General features: G+C 54.9%; 6 protein-coding genes across 6 annotated transcripts; 3 read left to right on the forward strand and 3 right to left on the reverse strand.

The window, feature by feature from the left end:
* Nucleotides 1–586: 586 nt before the first annotated feature.
* NCS54_00119200 (FAD-binding FR-type domain-containing protein) lies at nt 587–2,331 on the reverse strand (the record flags this gene model as incomplete). Its single annotated transcript, XM_053146824.1, has 2 exons — nt 587–1,896; nt 1,956–2,331. The coding sequence occupies 2 exons, from the start codon at nt 2,329–2,331 to the stop codon at nt 587–589; spliced, it is 1,686 nt and encodes a 561-aa protein (XP_053002799.1).
* A 952-nt stretch (nt 2,332–3,283) lies between these two features.
* NCS54_00119300 (Hypothetical protein) lies at nt 3,284–4,427 on the reverse strand (the record flags this gene model as incomplete). Its single annotated transcript, XM_053146825.1, has 2 exons — nt 3,284–3,992; nt 4,051–4,427. The coding sequence occupies 2 exons, from the start codon at nt 4,425–4,427 to the stop codon at nt 3,284–3,286; spliced, it is 1,086 nt and encodes a 361-aa protein (XP_053002800.1).
* Nucleotides 4,428–9,068: 4,641 nt separating this feature from the next.
* NCS54_00119400 (LisH domain-containing protein) lies at nt 9,069–11,358 on the forward strand (the record flags this gene model as incomplete). Its single annotated transcript, XM_053146826.1, has 6 exons — nt 9,069–9,121; nt 9,251–9,267; nt 9,327–9,487; nt 9,609–10,784; nt 10,837–11,274; nt 11,332–11,358. The coding sequence occupies 6 exons, from the start codon at nt 9,069–9,071 to the stop codon at nt 11,356–11,358; spliced, it is 1,872 nt and encodes a 623-aa protein (XP_053002801.1).
* A 1,674-nt stretch (nt 11,359–13,032) lies between these two features.
* NCS54_00119500 (Hypothetical protein) lies at nt 13,033–13,568 on the forward strand (the record flags this gene model as incomplete). The annotated part of the gene is made up of 3 exons (XM_053146827.1): nt 13,033–13,199; nt 13,282–13,384; nt 13,437–13,568. The coding sequence occupies 3 exons, from the start codon at nt 13,033–13,035 to the stop codon at nt 13,566–13,568; spliced, it is 402 nt and encodes a 133-aa protein (XP_053002802.1).
* A 535-nt stretch (nt 13,569–14,103) lies between these two features.
* NCS54_00119600 (Hypothetical protein) lies at nt 14,104–16,829 on the reverse strand (the record flags this gene model as incomplete). The annotated part of the gene is made up of 2 exons (XM_053146828.1): nt 16,424–16,829; nt 14,104–16,364 (listed from the first exon to the last, which is right to left on the reverse strand). Exons 1-2 carry the CDS (start codon nt 16,488–16,490, stop codon nt 14,104–14,106), a joined length of 2,328 nt encoding a protein of 775 aa, XP_053002803.1. The 5' UTR covers nt 16,491–16,829.
* Nucleotides 16,830–18,269: 1,440 nt separating this feature from the next.
* Nucleotides 18,270–19,113, forward strand: NCS54_00119700 (Hypothetical protein; the record flags this gene model as incomplete). The annotated part of the gene is made up of 2 exons (XM_053146829.1): nt 18,270–18,357; nt 18,410–19,113. 2 exons carry the CDS (start codon nt 18,270–18,272, stop codon nt 19,111–19,113), a joined length of 792 nt encoding a protein of 263 aa, XP_053002804.1.
* Between the last annotated feature and the right edge of the window lie 294 nt (nt 19,114–19,407).

Genomic DNA, 19,407 nt, shown 5'->3' on the forward strand with positions numbered 1-19,407 from the left:
GGCAGTTTCCTTGTTCTTTCAATTCCCCTTTCTTTCAGTTTATGCATAAACCTTGCCAAATTAGCGGCAGTCCCTGTAAAAGGGGATACAAGATTAGACCTAGTCGACAGTGACTATAGGGGTGCGGGGCTTCTTGGTAGCCAAGAGGAGATGGATAGGGGCGTTGGTGGTTGAGAATTATGACTAAAGAGGCGAAAACTCGCTGATACAGGGAGAACAAGGGAGCATAGCAATATGACTTGATGACATTCCAGTTATGATGTGACTGTTGCGACTCAACAGATGTTAACCTCATTGGCATACAGGTCCGTTTTCGCCTCCACTATATCGAGCTACGCCCACGCTCTTTCAAGACTGGAGATGTATATCAGCCAGAATAGATATCTGCATACTACCTCGGCTCATAGGGAAAAGGAGGCTATGGGTGCTTTAGGTCAAGGACCAACATTGCCGTGACATAACTACCACGAGGCTCGCATATATCCTTACACATCTATCTTGGTGGAAATCTAGACTATATAGACATATGAAAACTGAAACAACCCAGACGCCAGGCCAATCCAATCCAACCAATTCCGATATCCTCTCACCAACCAAAGCTCTCATTGTGCCACCACACCTCCCGCCCCTCCATAACCCAAGGCGTGACACTTCTCCGCAACTCGCTCGCCATCGAAGGGGGGCCACAAACCAAGACGGCGACCTTTTCTCCTTGCCCCTGTCGGAACGTGTCGTCAACAATCTTTTGCAAATCAGGCCTCTTGGGGCTCCGGGTCGGTCGGGCGCCCCCTTGTTGCAGGCTGTTCATCTCGACTCCACTGTCGGCGACTCCCATGTCGCCTGTGAGGAAGAGCTGCACCTGGTCATCATCGAGGAGGGACTTTCCCGTTGGGCTTGACGATGCCCAGGTTGCATCGCCGGGACTCCGGATGGCCCAGATGAGCTGAACGTGTGCTGATGCGTTCTCGGCCAGAATAGCGTGGTATAGGGGCACTGCAAATGTTGCCCCCACACCACCAGCGACGAGCAAGACACGGTTGATTCCTGAGTCGATGAGATCACGGAATGTCTTTCCTATGGCGCCGTACGGGCCTTCAACGTTGAGCTCGATCTTGCCCGAGGCGCTCCCAGTTGAGGAGAAGTGGCTGAGGCGGCCCGTCATCGGTCCGGTCCGCGTGCGGGCAACCAGCGTCAACTCGCGTGTCTCCTCGTCAGTTGATGCCACCGTGAAGGGGTTGTAGAGAAACTCGAAGAGCAGATGGGGAGCGGAGAGTTGGCCGATGCCCGGGCGAGAAGCTGATGGCATGTTGAGGTAGACGTGAGATCCTGGACGGGCTCGATACTTGGCAATCTTGCTGCTAGGCATAGTGGCCGAGACCTTGACGAGGGTTGTCCCAGGGATGGCTTCGATAACAGCTGGCGCGGTGATGGTGGTTATCTTGCGCGCAGCCAAGTCGACGACAAAGCTGCCAACGGCCAGAGCAACGTAGAACCGGGCAGAGTGCGCGTGGTAGTAGATCAGAGGCGGAATAGAAAACGCGGCTACGAGGTGAGTGACGAAGAAGATGCGATACGAATACTCGCGCACACGAGCCATGGCCGTGCCTGTGAGAGCGTGGAACGCCGCGAAGCCGACAACGCCGGCAAAGACGACCGGGGCGAAGAAGCGCTTGACCCAGATTCCAGACTCGAAGAAGAAGATGTTGTAAAATACGGCGTGGAGGATGAGCAGGAAGTAGATGATCCGACCTAGCACGCGGTGGTACCGGTTGAGGTGCTCGTGAGATGAGCGCAAGATAAAGGCAAAGGGGTTGAGCGCCTTGAGAGCCAGGAGATACTGGATGGGCATCTGCGAAGTCGCAATGATGCCGAAGCGCTTCGTTAGGTGAAGATAGTCTATAAATAGTTAGAAACATCTCATCAATGAGGGCAGCCGGCGAGTTTCAATGTCTTACCCTTGCCCGTTCCCCGAACACAAAGGATCAACATCCACAACGTCCAAGCAACACCAAGAACCCACTCATCCCGCTGTCCCCAGCGCGATCCTATAAAGTACACATCCTCACCTAGCCACCACTGGGCGGCAGACCACTTCCCAATCATCCTAGTGATCCATCTCTGCTGACTCGCCTTTACCCCTGGCGATCCCGGAACTTCGCTGTACTGGCCGCGTCGGGCACGGCGCACGCGGGCGATGAGCCGTACCAAAACGGAGACGAGACAAGGTGCGAAGGCCGAGAGGAAGGCGACGTAGGCGTAGTATTCGAGGGCGATGCGGCGCTGATGCTTCTCCTCATCCGTGAGGGTGACGAACTCGTAAGGCCAACCCATGTTGATGAGAGGAGAGATATAGTCTACCCCTCTAGACGCAAGACCAGCAGCACTCTCGGACACACAGCCGGTGCAATTGAGCCGGTTCCCACTCGTACAGAGGCCTCGTAAAACATGGGAGATGGGGAAAAGTTGACAGCTCTCCCTGGGAGTCGTCATCGCCGGGGGAGGACACAGCATGCAAATTGCGTCTGTCTGATTGGTCAGCATGACCCCTTGCCCCTGGGAAAGCCACGCTTCTCTGGGGTTATCTAGATCCGAACAATCATGATCTTTCCGGTTCACCTACCCTGCATCTGGGGTCGAGTATTCAAGCGATGTTCAACTTTGGTCAATAGCGGCTGTTGATTTCTCAGTTTCTCGAAACGCAAGGACGATGTTTATTGAGTAGAAATGAGTATTATCTCTACATCTTCTTGCTTTGCCCTCAGAGCATTCATCACGGGTGATATCCACTGGCCCACCTGACCACTTGATCACGAACATAACCACACTTCCCATCTGATAAGCCGTGACAATCCACATAGAAGTCGAGTGACACCAACAAAGTAAATCGGCGTCAATTTGACGCAGCCATCTCACATTACCCATCCCAAGTTTCCCGCATGGTCACATCCAAGGCACTCTAAACCTCGCCCATGTACCTGCTGAAAATTGACATCTAGCATAAATACTGGAAAACCTCACTCTTCGAGGCTACAACACCCCAATCAGGGCCACAGACTCAAAAGGAAATACCTCCCAGAAACCGTGTTAACACCAGTGCTCCACTAACTATGCCCGCCAACCGTTCGTCCATACACTCTTTCTCTATTAAAACATCGCTAGCGAGTACACGCTGCTGCTGCTGTTGTCCGTTTCCCATATCGGCATCCGTTGACCAGGTTCAAGAAAGAATCGTACATCGTACACGACACACATCACACAGGGCTGTTGTATGCTAGCCAAACCCTTAGCTCTTGGAGTCGTCGTGGTCGGGCTCGAACTTGGTCTCGCCCAGCATCGGGCCAGGAGACGAAGTCATGGCCGTCTGAGTTGCAGGCTGAGGCTGGCTCTGCACAGTTGGACCCGAAGGCCGATTGGGAGGTTGGGCAGACGGCCGCGTCGCCGCCTGGTTGGCAGTGGCGGCGTGAAGTCTCTGGTCCAGAGCTCGGAGGGCAATGGCCCTCCTCCTCTCAGCCTCGGCGCGGGCACCTCCAGGGGCGTTACGGTGAATCCGCTGGTCGTTCCGGGAGGCATCGCCCTGGGAGAAGGGCGTGCACACTCGCATGGCCACCAGCACCAGGAAGATCTGGTCAGCGACCGCGGCCACAAAAGGCTTCACGGGACCTGGGAAAAACTCGGCAAACGCAAACGTCTCGCTCGCATCGCCACGCTGGGAGGCAGGCTGAGACGACTCGAGGTCGGGGAAGACGGTCTTGTAGAATCGCAGGTAGGTCCAGCTGGTAAGGAAACCAAAGATGGCGAGCCACAGGGCGGCCCTCGTAAGAATAGGAGTAAGAGACAGAAGAAAGACGATGCCGATGTAGACCAACGGGAATCGGGGCACTCGGAGGGATAGGATGCCGCGGAAGAGAGTCACCGTATGAGCCGGCACAAGCTGGCTAAAGGCGACGAGGAAGGAGATCTGAACAGGGATCGTTCCGGCAATGACGGTTAGACTGGAGTATCTCGTTAGCCAAATCTCGCATCAGGTTACCAGCATTGGAGCACACATACGTCCAGCTCTCGTTCCGCGTCAGGGTAAAGAAGAGAACCATGACGCAGAGTGTCAGGAAGTTGGGGATCAAGGACACGAGGGCCAGGAACTTGGCCAGCTCGGCCGAAGACCAGGCTCTCTCCAGATAGCGTCCTCCATGATACAGCGTGACGCCGGCGATACCGAGTGTGAAAACGTTACTCTCAACAAACGTCGACGTAATAAAGGTCCACGGGTAGATGATGGACAGCTGCGGCACCAGCGTCAGGTAGGGGATGACGATGTCGGCGTGGGCGGTCCATTGTCGGTATCGGATCGCGGCGCTGAGGAGGGACTGGCCGAGGAGCGCGATGAGGAGGATGCGCGTTACCGGCGGAATATTTATTCGGGGCGGCATCGTGGTCGAAGTATCTGGGTGCGAAGTCTAAGACGGTTCTGGTAGGGTGGTGGTATTGAAGCTGGATGATGTCCAACTCAGCCAAGAAACACGCTGGGCTCTGGTGATGTCGGTGTATACCAGGGGCCGATCAGCCGATGCGTAGAGCCAAGGAAAGGCTTATGTCGTAGGCGTTGTCTTGCTTCTACAAGCCTCGTGGTTGGAGTCGGCGCTTGATGAGTGGTTGCCCTCTCTTTCTTTCCCCCTTTGATGCACCGAGTTTCTGGGTCAGGTTGTCTGTCCTCTCTGTGCAGCCTCACACAACAAGGCTAAGCCTCGACTCCTGTGGCGCAAATTGTTTGGCATCATGTGGCCTCAGGCAGAAACACTATCCACCCCACCCCTGTTCCTCCGTTTCATCACTTGACCAAGTCTGTAATCTCGCACTTCAAAGAGGCCGCCCTCTCGCATTGATCAACAAGCCCGAGAACCGCGCTCACTTCTCTCTTTGGTCCCACATACGAACGCAATTAAAGGGACCCCTCTTCCAACCTGACCATCTTGGCTATCGCGCTTCTGGACTATTCGAGGAATCGTGATGTGGAGATCAGAGCTGTCTTAAGACATTCGTGCAACAAGGCTCACGATGATGTGAAACAAGACTCTCTGCACGGTGATGGGAGTTTGAGATCGCAACCTGGACAACGGGTCACAGAAGACAACATGAGGGGCGACACGTGGAATCACAGCACTGCGCAGCTCGGCAAACTGCAAGGGAGAACATGTCAAGTCATCATATTTGACTGAGTGTTGGCCTTGAACGCCAGGCCTAAAGAATTGCCTGTCGCACAACAGTCAGCAAAGAAAGAAATACCCGTAGGTAGGGAACAAGCTTCTAACGCTTAGCTCCGCAAGCGCCCGCATCCAACGATAGAGCTACGCTTAGAGTTGGGATCAAGAGATTGCATCGAAAGCTTCGGATGTTTCACCTTGACGATCTTTAGACCGGGCCAGGCATTGACACTAAGCCTGTTGGTTGAAGCAATCGCGTCCATGGAATCCTTACGGAACCCTTATCACGGCGACCGCAGCAAGGCAGCCACCGGTAGATGCGCGCCCGCAGCAGCCTGTCAGTTATATCCCGCGTGTAGCCCTTGATATCACATCTGGTGGGCTGTTCTCAAATTTGGATGGGGAGACCCAGATACCGAAGTCGGTGAAGATTCGGCGGCCTCGGCAGCGGGATGACGGAGGCACTTTGTTGACAAGGCCCGTCTCCAATTTGACCGTTGATTGGTCAGGAGGGTTGAAACCGTCGAACAACTGTTCCCCTGCCTCACAGAACATGGAGCGAGTGGGGCTAGCGACTCTGGAATGTCGTGCAGGGCACAGCAAGCAAGCAAGCCACATCCTCGACCTGGTGTTGTGCTGTTGAGATTCAAATGAAAAAGGCGCATGTGGCTAGATAGAGATTCACCTTGACCAAGCACAGCAGTAGGGAGCCATGTCGTGAGTCCCCAGAGTGTCAAAGAAAGATTGGTGCCTGAGGTGAGGGCGCCGGAGATTTGTGAGGCGCCATGGGCTCAGGTCATTTTGCGTCGGTGGAGGTCCAAGTACCGGCGGGAGATGCACAATGAGAACCTCGGGAATGTGACGGGAGGCTTGCGACATTCAATGTCACGTGACGAACAATCTCGTCGTTCCAGATTGCAGTGATCATGATGGGCTTCCCAGGCCCCCAGCAGAAGCTTGACGGGAAGCAAACGACATCTCCATGTGGACGGGTACCAACGTGCACCATCATCATCAATCGGCTCGTGACGAACAGTTTACTCTGCTGCATTGTTTCCAACCGCTGAAATCATCACAAAGTCCGTGCATTGACGCACTCGACAAATGACGGGTCCCTGTCGAAGTCAAAAGGTGCGGGTACCCGACGCTCGGAGGTTTGTCATGGGTAGGTTGGGAGGGAATCCTGCAGCATCACGTTGTCAGCTTGTCAGAGCGAGATCATGGGTACGGCCAGTTCAATGTCCTATGTCGTCTCGAGAATGGCCTACTCGGCTCGCCTTCCTGTCGCATTGTCATCCATCTTGAGGACGATTCAAATCATGATGCCAGATTTCGTCCCTATGAAGAGCGCTAGGCATGGTGGCCCAAGGCCCGGACCAGGGCGCCCCGATGGTCCCCAGTTCCACGGTGGGCTCCTTGGCGGCCCCTTTGACCGAACTAGAGTGTTGCCACGTAATGACGAGTAGAGCAAGGCAGGGCTGTCAGCGCGTTGCGACGGTCGATATTTATCGCTGCCGTTACTGTCACGGTGTGACAACCGTTTTCTTGCGCAGGCAGCTCGGAGAGCCGAAACGGGGCAGATCCTGGTTGCACAAGAATCATGTTGCGAGGGGTTTGGGACTGTTGCACCAGCCATAAATCATCAGCTAGCAGCCGTATGTATTGAGTGCGATGACGCTGGCAACCTTGGCTCAACAAGCATCACTATCTTGTGGGCATCGATGCTGCCGACCGCACTCATCATCTCTGCCTGGCGGTTACCGGCGTGCCTAGCCTGGTCTTGTGCCCGAGAGGCAGTGAGTTGTGCATGTCATGTCACGCAGAGATGGATGGCTCAGATGTGCGGACGACATTGGGTGTGGCATCCTTGTTCGCGGTGGCATCTGTCCGTCCGGAGCTGTGGGAGCATCCAGGCTAGATGCCGGGGCAGTGTTTTGGTGGGCCTCGATTGATGGTCCGGTTCTTGAATCTCGCCTCCCCGGACCTTGAAGAGTCTACTAGAAAATGGCGCCGGGCGGGAGACTCTTCAGCTGGGTATCTGGTGACCCCTCCGGTTTTCTCGATGCTGCCCCGGTTCTCGTCATGACGACACAAGCTTGAACCTGAGCCAGACCGCGTTTCCTCAGCCATCGTGACATTGCACCTCGAATTGGAGTGAACACAACAGGGGGTAAGGGATGGGCGGGGGACGGAACCTGACACATGTCGAAGTACCGGTACTTTCAGACGTGGGCAGCTTAACCCCTGTCGCAGCCGATCTGCATCCGTCTCAGATTTTGGGAAGAAAGGCGAATGCATCAACCCGAGCCTCGAAGGAAGAGTGGGTTGGCGTTTGTTGCGGGCTGACCTGACTAAGGAGGGCGCGGTACGTGATTGGACGCCTGTTGATGAAGCCTTCCAGGTTATGCACCAGCTGGGGGCCGCCTGTTGGATTTTGACGGAACACCATGGCACCCGTCGGCGAACCGACAGCGGCAGGGGCGTCCATTACCGACCACGCGCGATAATGTCTCGTGCTCGAGGACAGCGACGTCCAAAGACGAGATGGGAGGGGGATGGATTGTCGGCTCTTGGACCATTGTCTTCGATCGCATCGGAAATTCGACGTCGCCCCCCTCCTCTCCTGGCCCTGTCACCACCAACAAGGGGTGGGATCTTCAAACCTTGTCCTGCTTGTTAACGCCGCTCTCTAGCGAAGGCATGGAAGCCAACGAATGACTGACCTGGCCCAGTACCTGAGAAAAGTACCGTTTTCCACCTGGAGGAGGGTGGCCCGGCTGCCGCTGCTGGTGCGTCGGCTCCCTGTCCAGGCATGAGCATGAGCACGACACAGGGGGGGTTATTTCAGTTCTTGGGGGTTGCATTCACCATTCAACATGCGCCATGGCCAAAACGGGTTCCAAGACCTTCAAATCCTCACAGCGAACCCCTGCTTGTTCGAGCCTTCAACTCCACAATCCGCAGGTCCACGAGACTCGGCCGACCCATCGATTGGCTGGCCTGCCCCCATCTCCAAGGTAGCGGTACTTGGGCGAGCCCGCCCGCAGCAGGCTGTTGGTGCACCCAGCCCTCGCCATCTCGAAAAGGCTCGAGACCGTCTGGCTGGCGTGCACTTCTGTTTTTTCCATCCTTCGACCTGGCGTCCACTAGCGCCAGCCCCATTTCGAGCCAGCCGTGGGTACCTGTAGCCCTGTCTGTACTGGACTGTGGTGTACCTTTTCTGGGCGGCCAACCTGGAAGCTGTTCTGTTCAATGTCCGCCCACTCGCTCGCTCGCTCGCTCGTCTGTCGCCCTTGATTGCCCTTACCCAGTGTTGCCCGGGCCTGGCCTGTTGCGCGCTGGAGGCTCCCGGCTGTTCATGGATCAGTCCTGATCAACCCCAGTCAGCCCCGTACCTAGCTCCCCGTAAAGGCCCCGTAGCTCCAGCGCGAGCAATGTCGCTACTTGGCGTTTTAAGGGTACTAAGACAGGGTGTCCATCCCATCCTTGCACGCACACACACACACACGCATCACCCCAACTAATTGAAGCCAGGCCGAGCTAGAGCCAGAGGCAGAAACGGGGAGAGCGAAAGGCGACCGTGGTGGGAGCGGCACCAGCCCAGCCCAGGGAAGCGACAAGGGGCGGTAGGTACGTACCCACTCACCACCACCGCCCCAACTGGAACCTTGAATTTCATCTCTCTTTTGCATCTTCACTCGCCTTTCCCTCATCAACCCGCCAGATTATTGATCAAACACCAAACCGCGTCCGATTTGACCCCTAGGCTTGGCTTCAAAGAGCCCATCGACTCTCGCAAAAGAATCCGCTTCATCTGCTCGGTCGCTGCCCCTCAGCGACGCTGCGCCTGCTGCGGCGCCCCTCGGCATCATGGTCGCTAAGGAATTCGTCGACTCTGACAGAGTCAACTATCTCGTCTGGAGGTTCGTCGCTGCACCGCGTCCCCCGACTTGCACTCGTCCCCCGCCCGCTGCCCGACACAGCGGTTCTCTTCGTGATTGTATTCCCCTGGACTTTTTGCGCTGACCGACGCCTCGCTGCTCCCCTCACAGGTACCTTCTCGAAGGCAGTATGTAGCACTCAGTTCTGCGCGCCTGTGGCGGCACGTTCTAACCCTCACCTCCGCAGATTACCGGGAGACGGCGGCCAAATTCCAAAAGGAGTGGCATGTCAAACAACCTCACAGAGACTTTGCCTTTGCGCGCCACGTCAAGAGCCATGCATTGGTCTCGGTCTTGAACCGCGGCCTCCTGTACCACGCGCTGGAGCGCGAGCATGCACGCAAGGTGGTAAGTGATGATCGGATTTTGCTGCCATTGTCTGCGCTTCATTTGCCCCCCCACCCAAGCAGGCGGGCAGCAGTTTGGTGACAAGACGAAACGTTTGAAACGGTCACGGGCTGACATTCAGGCTTCGCAGCTGCCTCAGGATGCACCGGCGGAAGCAGCCGAGGCGCTGCAGGTCGGCATCTTTGGCCCTCTGGACGCCCACCCACAGTCAAAAATCGACGAGGAGGAAGGAGAGGATGCTGAGGGAGAGGAGGTTGAAGAAGTATCACGGAAACGAGCGCCTCAACAGTTACCGAATGGTTCGCCGGCTAAGCGACAGCGACTAAGCAATGGTTTCGAGCATGGCGCCGATGCATCGGCAGCGGCATCAGCAGCAGCAGGACCTCCGGTCACGACACCGATGGAAGTGGACAACCAACCCGACAATCACGCCTACCCTTCGCCGCTCGAGGGCGAGCAGGCGCCGGAGCCGATTGTGCGTACTGACGGACCCGAGCAGGGCACCCAGGTCGACAAGGTCGAGGAGCTGGCTCCAGAGACGACCTTTATCCGGCTCGTGGACGATGGTCAAACTCACAGCAAGGGCGACGGCCGAGATGCAACGACCCCGTCGCCCCCATCTCCGTCCGGTGCTGAGAATGCTCCCATCATTTTGCAGTGCGAGTGGAACCCCAGAAACCCGTCCATCCTGGCGGCTGCTGGAACGGATGCGCTAGCCCGTGTTTGGACGGTCGCGCGTGCCGGCCCCGTTGAGGCGGGACAGGATCACGTGTCACCCCAAGGCCACACCCTGCTGGACCGTGACGTTCCCCGCGATACGACAGTAACCGCCCTGTCGTGGACTTCAGATGGTGCTGCCATTGCGGTTGCCACAGACTCTAGGAATCAAGCGTCGATCAACGTATGGTCGGCCGAGGGCGCCTTGTTACAGTCGATAGAGCTATCGGAGCCGCCCATTATCAAGCTTTCATGGAACCCCAGCAACACAGCGCTCCTCGCCATCTCACCGGACAAGGGAGGCGCTCTTGTGACGGTGCACTACCCACCCGCAGGCAACTCTCTCTCATATTTCCTCTCTGGTCACGATATCGAGGCTACTCCCCTCGATGCGGTCTGGACGGGTGATCACGAATTTTTGCTTTGCGGTGGCGACCTGATGGTATGCCTACACTGCACCGACACGACAATAGCTCAGGCGAGGAAATTCGAGACCAAGGAGGATGATAGCTTCAGGCAGGTGCTCTTTGATGCACGATCAAGACTGGCAGCTACATCGAGTGATAAGGGCACACTAGATGTAAGAAACCGCAGTATGGTAACTAAAGAAGTAAATATACTGACTGAAATAGCTCTGGGACGAGAAGGGACAGAGGAGGTCAATATCTGCACACCAAGGAGCCATTACTTCGATGCAATGGCAACCACTTCCTGCAAACCAGCCAGGTGCTGACGACGAGCGGCTGATTGCGACTGGAGGCGACGACTGTGCGATACTGATCTGGAACGCGCGAATGCCCGAGAGCAAGGCCAAGTGCTTCTTGACGATGGATTCGCCGATTGTGCGACTTGCGTTTACGCCTGACGGAGCGTTTATTGCGGGAGCTACATCGACACAGGTATTGATCTGGAAAGTGGGAAGTCACCTTGTTCCCCGAGCGAGCTGGAGCAGACCGGTTCACCCAGGTTGGCTCAGCCCCAAGGCCAATGCCGAGACAGATGAGGAGGACGAGCACTGTCTGTGTTGGGATGCTGACGGACAAAAGCTGGCTTATGGCTCTAATAGCAGGGTGAGTAGCTGTGTGCTGACAGAAGAGGCAATGGCCGTGATGCTAACATGTCGATAGCTCGCCATTATCAACTTTCGCAGATAGCGAAATGACTTGGACGGCTAAAGCAATCTAATGGAAGTGCGAGTTTGACATGTACATGGGCATGCATAATAGTAAGATGGGCATTTGGGTCACCAGCATCTGGAGTTTCGCATCGGCGCCGGCATGAATATCTCTTTGGGAGCACGGCAGGGTCGGAATCGAATTGAGGGCCGATGATGGATGGATGCATGGGACGACGGCACGGATGATCCTGATGCCTCTTCTGGCTTGGGCATGCATGATTCAGGGCGACAATATGGAAGTTGCAAGGGTTGCGAAAGCAACGGCAACGGCAACGACATGGGCATCAGCAACAGCTTTTTTTCTTGTATACCACGACGACGAACAACGAACGACCGGCTGGCTACGGGGTTATCGAACAAGGTCTTTGGTTGGCATACTACACAAGAGACTTGGGCACCTGTCTACACACGAACATTCTTGACGAAGGAGCATGGATAGAGGATATAGGAGTACACACGTTGTGGCTTACGTCTTTTGGCCGGTTTCTTTTGTTTCTTGGGTCTAGGGGGTCTTTTGGAGGGCAGGTGGACAGTTGTCGATCAATGACGGACGATTGGAAGAAGAAGGGACTTGGACTCGCGGGCTCGGGGATGAGCTCGTTGTATGGTATTGTTTCGCCTCCCCTCTTGTTTGTTGCCAAGGATTTGCGAAATCTGTACGAGTATATACCACAGCGGGGATGAAATAGCAGATAAAAAACAAGAATCTAACCAATGTATCTGTACCAATATTTGAGGTTAGTGTGGCTGCGGGTTGAGGAACAGGCCAACACAGGCTAGGCAGGCTACTGTAGGGATGATTCTGGTTCCGGAGGCGAACAAATAGCCGGCACGCGTGAGACACGAGGCATACTGCGTGTCTCACCTGCACCTGTATGATTTGCCCGAACGGTTCGAGTGTCGAGGCGCCACCGGACCGGGCGTCAGCTGTGAGGCGGCAGGGCAGGAGAGCCTGGTCTGATGGATGATGAATAGACGATGGCCACGATGGAGGGTTTGGAGGAGTTGGTTATGGAGAGCGAGTTTGTTCTTGTGATGGCTATCGTGATATGTTTCTAGTGGATCCGTCTCCATCTCCATATCATATCTCATCTCTGACTCGTGGGACAAGCCGTTGTTGTCTCCCTGCCCACAAACAAAAGGGGCACCCATGCATTGATCGATTGTTGTGTGTGTGTGTGTGCGTGCGGGTGCATCCCCACATCAAAGCGTGTGTATTGTCTAAATACGTACTTTGAGCCCGTCCTTGTCTTGAACATGCCCGCCGCCCCTTTCGAGTTTCCCCTCAAAGGCGTCCAATTGTAAACGACCTGGTATGCCCGCTCAGCGGTTAGAGGTGGAAACGTCCCCGCTCAACAACTCTAGAGGGGCGCTGAGGCGGCGGCGGGCCAAAAAGCATGGATTGGAACCCCGGGTTTGCATATAATGCCATGTTTCGATAAGAACCTAGAGGGGGAGAGACAGACATCCCCATGTTGTCGCATCGTCAAGAGTTGTTTGTTTGTGTAGAGTATCAATCAATTACACCGTGAATCATTTCATACAAAGGAAAGAACTTGTCAATTCTTTACAGACAACATCATTCTTCTACTTCTATTACTTTTTCCCTCTCTCAAGGCAAAGCCTCATTCAACACAGAAACCCCGCCACCATGATGGCATCATCACAGCTCCACGGCCTCAACCGCGGCACACACTCCCCCGAGTGGACAGCCGAGATGCGCGACCGCCAGGCCAGAGGCAAAGATCCCACAAAGGAGGAAGAACAGCCCGAGCCCAGCAAGACGAAAGACTCTGACGCGCTGCAGATAGGAGGACGGCAAGTCTTTCTTTCCCCTTCCTAATTCCTGTTGCTCCCATTTTGTAGTAGCAAAGTGACTGACTGGGGTTTTATCTACTAGCCACTATGAAGAATCTCACTTGGAAAAGGAGCGCAAGGGAGAGGCTCTGAGCGTCCTCGATAATCCAGAGGCCCTTCTAGCCCACGCCCAAGCCAGCGGCGACGTGAGCATCTCCTCTCTTCTTCATGTTTCCTCTCACCTAACTGTTGTCTTAGAGCGTCACTGGCCAGCGCGTCCGCTGGCTGCGGCAGCTGTGCGGCTACGACGAAGATCGAGACAGACAACCGATCCATCCGATGAGGAGCACCAAGGGCCAGCAGTATGCGGGTGATCGGGGAGGTCGATAGGAAGAAGGGGGTTCTTGATCTGAATCGGATATGAAAATTCAGACGAACGGGACTTTTTACGCATTCACGATGGAGTTGTCATGATTTTTTCTCACGAGCCCTTATTTTCAAGAGCAGCGGTACACACGTTTATGATTCAAAACAATATCGACATTTTGTCATCCACCTTTTCTAAAGCCATCGTTAAAAAGATATTCCAAAAACCTAGGTATGTAGTGTCATATCTGTATGTATGTGTGTGTGTGTGTGTGTGTGTGTGTGTGTGTGTGTGTGTGTGTATATGTGTGTAAACAGGGCTTTAACTACACGTCTAAGGAGCTTGTCCAAGCTCCCATCTCGTATGTTGAAGACTTCGCTATCCTCCAAAAGATTGCTGATACGATAAACAATGCTTGTGCTGACAGTGTATGACCCAACCAGCCCTCAACCCAAAATAAAGCAGACATAATGGCTGGTTGCCTAAAAAAGACTCCTTGAAAGAACGCCGTCAAAATGCTTTGTATCCTAGAATCGATACCCCCTTTACGTCCCCAGTCTATGCGTATCTCATGCTGCGCGTCCTTCCCCAGTTTTGCTGGTTGTCCAAAGGCGCGTAGTTGTAACTTGGTTGCGTGTGCGGGTTGGCGCCCCGAGAGTACGCAGGCCAGGCGTGCATCTCTGTGGGCTTGGGAGCCTTGCGTCGGCTGATTCTTCGTCGGATGCAGCTGTAGCAGCAGCTGAGGATGGCGATGGCGAGGAGTCCCGCGATCACGCAGCCCACGGGGATCGTGATGTTCTTGTTGTCCTCGAACCAGCCCACAATCTCCTTCCATGTCGAGCTGCCCTTGCAGTCTCCATTGTCACACTTGCCACCGCCCGCGCAAGGGGTGCCGTCGAGGAAGTTTTGGTTCCTCTGTGTGCAGACAGACTCTCCCGGATATTGGCACGACAAGAGACAGCTCGATGTGCAAGCCTTCATCTGTTCACCTTCATCCGTGCTGTTCTGCCACATGGTCCTGCACTGCTGGTCTCGGGAGGTGCACTGTCCAGACGCGCACTTGAGTCCGTCGCCGCAGTTAGTACCGTCGTCCTTGTGCTCGTCCTTGGGACAGTTGGCATCCTTGCCCGTACACTTCTCCTCAGGGTCACAGGGTCCCGTGCTGGCACGACAGACTGTTCCTGAAGACGAAAACTTGCACTGCTTGGTGCAACAATCTTCGTTGGTGTAGTCACATTCGGCCTCACCCTTGAACTTGCATTTGGATCCGTCGCAGCAAGGGTTGTCTTTGCAACTGGCGTCTCCGCCGCAGTCACAGTCCTCACCCTCCTCGACGATGCCGTTACCACACTGGCTGCCCGTGATGGTCTTGATGCCCTTGTTGTCAGTCAGACACTCCGTCTTGACGTTGCGCTTGAAGCCCGAGCAGATGTTGCCGATAGTGCAAGGCGAAAACTCCTTGATGCTGTCCTTGCTGGAGGGGTTCATGATGTACTGTTCGTTGGCATCGCACGTGCTCTTGCTCAGCGGGCAGCATGATTGCACGTCCGACTTGACCGGGCATGCACTCGAAGTACAGTCGTGAACGGCGCCAAACGTGTGTCCCGTCTCGTGAGCAAACACCTGCCATTCCGATGATGTTCTCACCACAACATTGGCACCAGCCACCGTCTCATTCCCTGAGCCGCTACCACCCGAGTTGTCCGACGCTCCGGAGCGGCACAGCTGACCCAACCACGCGAGACCGACGGCGGATTCAGTGGGACAGGTGCTGAGCAGAGTCCAATAGGCGTTGCCATCCTGATACTGACCACGCCATGCCGAGAAGAGGTTGAGTCGGGCGGCCAAGTTGACACTATCCGAGCACTTCTGGTTCCAGGGAGCTGCCTCAGAGGGGGCAGAGGGGCACCCCTTATTGCTGATGGTGAGGTTACGGAGACCGAGTGAGATGCTAAATGTGCTCTCATATAGTCGCGAGGCTGTGTTAACCATGTTGATAACGTTCTCCCTCAGCGCCGTCTGGTTATCGAATTCAGCCGTGTAGCCGCAGTCGGTAGCAATTCCCAAGAGAGCGACTTTGCGGGTAGTGGGACAACCGTCAACAGAACCGATGGTCGCCATGAGGTTCACACCAGTGCCATCGTTGCCCGTCGATCCTCCGTCAATAGATTGTCGGCCAAACAGATGTTTGGCAGGGGTAGAGGCAAATGTGTTATAGTCCTGCAGGTCGTGAAAGTCGCCGTTGAAGCCCAGTGAGTCCGAGTCGCAGAGCGCATGCGAAGCCGCGTCGCGCTTCAACTCGTTGGGGTCGTAGGACATAATATCAGAATCTCGCCAGACAACCATGGTCTCATCGTTGTTCTGCGAAGCGGGCAACGCAGGGTCGCCTTCATGTCGAACCTTTTCATAATGGCTGCCAAATTGAATATGGTGGTGTGTTCCGTCGAGTCCAAGAGTGCCCTCGAACAGGGGCTTCTCGCCGTCGCGGTAGATGGTTATCCGTGCCCAGCCAGCCTGGGTCCATCCCTCTCTCCCAGCACGCTCTACAAACGTATCGCCCTTGAACACCCTGTGGTCGCTGCGCTTGACGGGCTCGACGGATTCGACCTTGCCGTCGGCGTCCAGATAGGTAACGGAGAAGTCATCGTGCAGGATGTCGTGGTTGGGTTCGAGCTTGAGCCGGATCTTTTGCTGTCCGTTGTGAAGCGAGAAGTGAAGGTCGAATTTGGAGTCGGAATGAACGCGGTGGGAAGGCGTCTTGATGACGGCGTCGGCGACAAAGGTCACCTGGCTAACGGCATTTCGCTTTACCGAGTACGCTGGCAGGCCAAAGGCATCAGCACGCCCGCAGAGGGCATCGCGGTGAGAGTTGACATACCTAGCGAGGACTCTATCAAGAGGGCGACGCCAGCAACGGCAGTCGCAAGTGACCTTATTGATACCATGTTTTTCTTTATTCGTCGGACCGTGAGAGGTCCTGTGCTGGAAGAGGCAGCGCGCCGAGTAGAAGCAGTCCTACAGCATACAGGCCATCCAGAGGCAATATGATCCGGTAGAGTAATGTGAGAAAGCCAGATGTCGGAGCAATAAATGTGAGACGGATGGTCGAGACGTTTCGTTCGCCGCGGTGAGACGGACAGGCCGAAGCTGGGGGACGCTAATAATAAGTCGGACGGGTTGCAATGACACGAATGAGGGAGGAGTGGAGATGTGACGTTGTTGTTGAAGGTCGGAAGTTGCCAGACGAGGCTGATACAAAGGGAACTCTTAAGAAATCGAAGTCTCAATGAAGAAGGGGGGAAGAAGAATAAACAAGATTATTGATTTGACCGAGATTGATCAGCAGGCGTTGGGATAGGATAGGATGACGGGAGATCAGAGGGAAAATCAGAGTGTGGCGGAGGGCCAAGGCTTATCCCGAGAAGGTACAGCACAGTCAAGACTGCCGTAGTCCGGTGATGGCCATGAGTGACCCCAGAGAATATGGAATCCAACCTATGCCAAGAACTTCCAAGGGCTTGGGATGTGGATGCTGGGGGGACAACCAAGCCCCGCCCCCAGCGAATAGAGGCACAGAGGCCGCGCGGTGCCCTCCTCTGGCCTCCTCTGTACGCATAGTAGCGCATAGCATAGCCCCTTGGCGGGTTTGCCAGATCCCGTCAGGATCATGAATGTTGGCCGTGAATGGCTTCTTTTCTCCAGCAGTTTGGTAAATATCAACATCCCCTTTATCCCGAGTTGCGTTGCATCTCCCTCCCTTGCCTGTATCTTTGTCTGAATCCTTTGTTGTTCACCTTCATAGTTCGCAGGCGGCCTCCAATGACAAGCCGGACCCTCCTCCCTCCGTGCGCCGACGTATCCGAGAGCCTCGACCTCCCCGTGCGTCGTGCGTGCAGCGCCGAGCACTAATAACACCCACAGGCTTGTTTCAACCCAGGGCTCGTATTCCCATGCGCGCGCGCGGCTTGCCCCCAAACATGGCAACCCGCAGCCCGCTTCTTGGGTTCTCTATTTTTGACGCCCGGCCTCTCAGATCAGCTTGACACGGCGATGGAGTCGGAGATGGGGGATGCAGACAACTCGCCTCGCAGACTCGAGGTTTCTTGCATTTGACGAACCCGCATGAGCTGGACGTTTATCTTTATCACCCAGTAGCATCCCCTCGCCAATTCGTTCAGGCTCAGCTCAGGTCCAGTTTCAGCAGCGTCTCGGAAACCGCCCACGCCGGTTACGAAGACGGAGACCCTACCTACATGCGCCCAGCTGCTATTAATATTACTCGGCGCCTATTCACCCACATCAACCTTTTTGTGCTCCTCAACCTCGACGGATCCAATGTCGACAATATCTCGTCTTTACCGCTACGACGGTTTATCTCTCTCATCCCTGCTGCTCTCTTCTTACACGACTGGGCGCTCCGTAAGCTGACAGACAAAAAAATCTCCTCCCTCGGCACACAGCCTCAATCAGGTAGATTGCATGTTCGGCGGTCGGTGTGCCGATGAGAACGAGTACCAACTACCTGGTCTTAAGAATAATCACCCCCCAAGTCAATTATTATGTTTATTTTTGTTGGTGTGCAAACAGATTCGTCCGTAAATCAGTATAATCAGGTTACAAACAGACTTTGTGAATCAGCGCCTCAGACTCGCCCGTGAATCATTCTGCTTGGGTGTAAATAACAATCTCTCTCTCTCACACACACACCATCTCGCCATCTCAAGATGGCTTCTCCCATGATCCGGTTCGCCGCTGTCCCAGAGCTGTTCCAAGCCATCGATGCTACTGCTGGAGATGCCCTTGTGGTACAAAGTATGTCGCTCTTTGTGTGATTTGCTAATAACTCGGTAACCACATATCATAGATGTTTCCCAGGAAGCTTACGCCAGCATTACCAAGGAGCGAAGCCATCAGGGACGCAGCTTTCGCATCAAGCGATACTACTCTGAGCTCCAGCTCCTCATTGTGACCATCCCAACAGAGGCTCATGAGCTCCTACACTCGCAACTTTACGTATATATTCACTCCGCCGCTATACAGATGGGGCTCGGTCCGGAGTGGGTTTCATTGGGCACCAAGACATGTCGAGCGCAGGGCCATCCAAATGGAGATGGTGGTGAGGGAGACTCGTCTGGTGGACCAAGAAACCGCCCAGTAGGTTCTCGTTGGCCAACACTTGTCATCGAAGCGGGATATTCTCAGTCCCTGGTGAACCTAAGAGCTGACATGCGTTGGTGGTTCAGCGCCTCAAACCACCAAGTCAAGATTGTCCTCCTCGTCAAGTATGACTCCGGCGCTGGGCATGTCGTCATCGAGAAGTGGCAGGAAGTCAGCTCAACCTCACGCCAGGGTGCGACAACGACACGAGCTGCGGCAAGCCTCACACCCACCCGCAACCAGGCCATCACCGTCAACAGAGGACCCAACTCAACTTCACATACTGTGCTTAGAGGGCCACTGCGACTGGAGTTCGAGCTTCTCTTCCTTAGAGCACCGGGGCAAGGAGAGGGTGATATCGTGGTTTCTGCCAATGAGATTCAGGATGCGATTGGTCCGATATGGGGATGATGAGCTTACTGGGCGCAAGGAGAGGCATGAAATAAACACATCACCTCAGTCATGATTCATATGGCTCATTTCTAGACGTTTCTTTTTGTCTTCCTGAAATAATCTTGTGTGTACAAAACAAAACCGCAATGCTCATAAAATAGCTTCATAAAAACGGTTCCCAAGCCATCGAGAAAATCCTCTTTCAGGTAGTGTCGTGGCTGTATTGTATCCCAGCATCAACCCCAAAACACCGCACGGGACGTCCATTTAATTCCGGGTCGCTTCTTGACCTCTCTCATCCAGATCCCGTTT

Source organism: Fusarium falciforme, chromosome 1 (assembly GCF_026873545.1).
Source record: "Fusarium falciforme chromosome 1, complete sequence".
NCBI classification, from domain to species: domain Eukaryota; kingdom Fungi; phylum Ascomycota; class Sordariomycetes; order Hypocreales; family Nectriaceae; genus Fusarium; species Fusarium falciforme.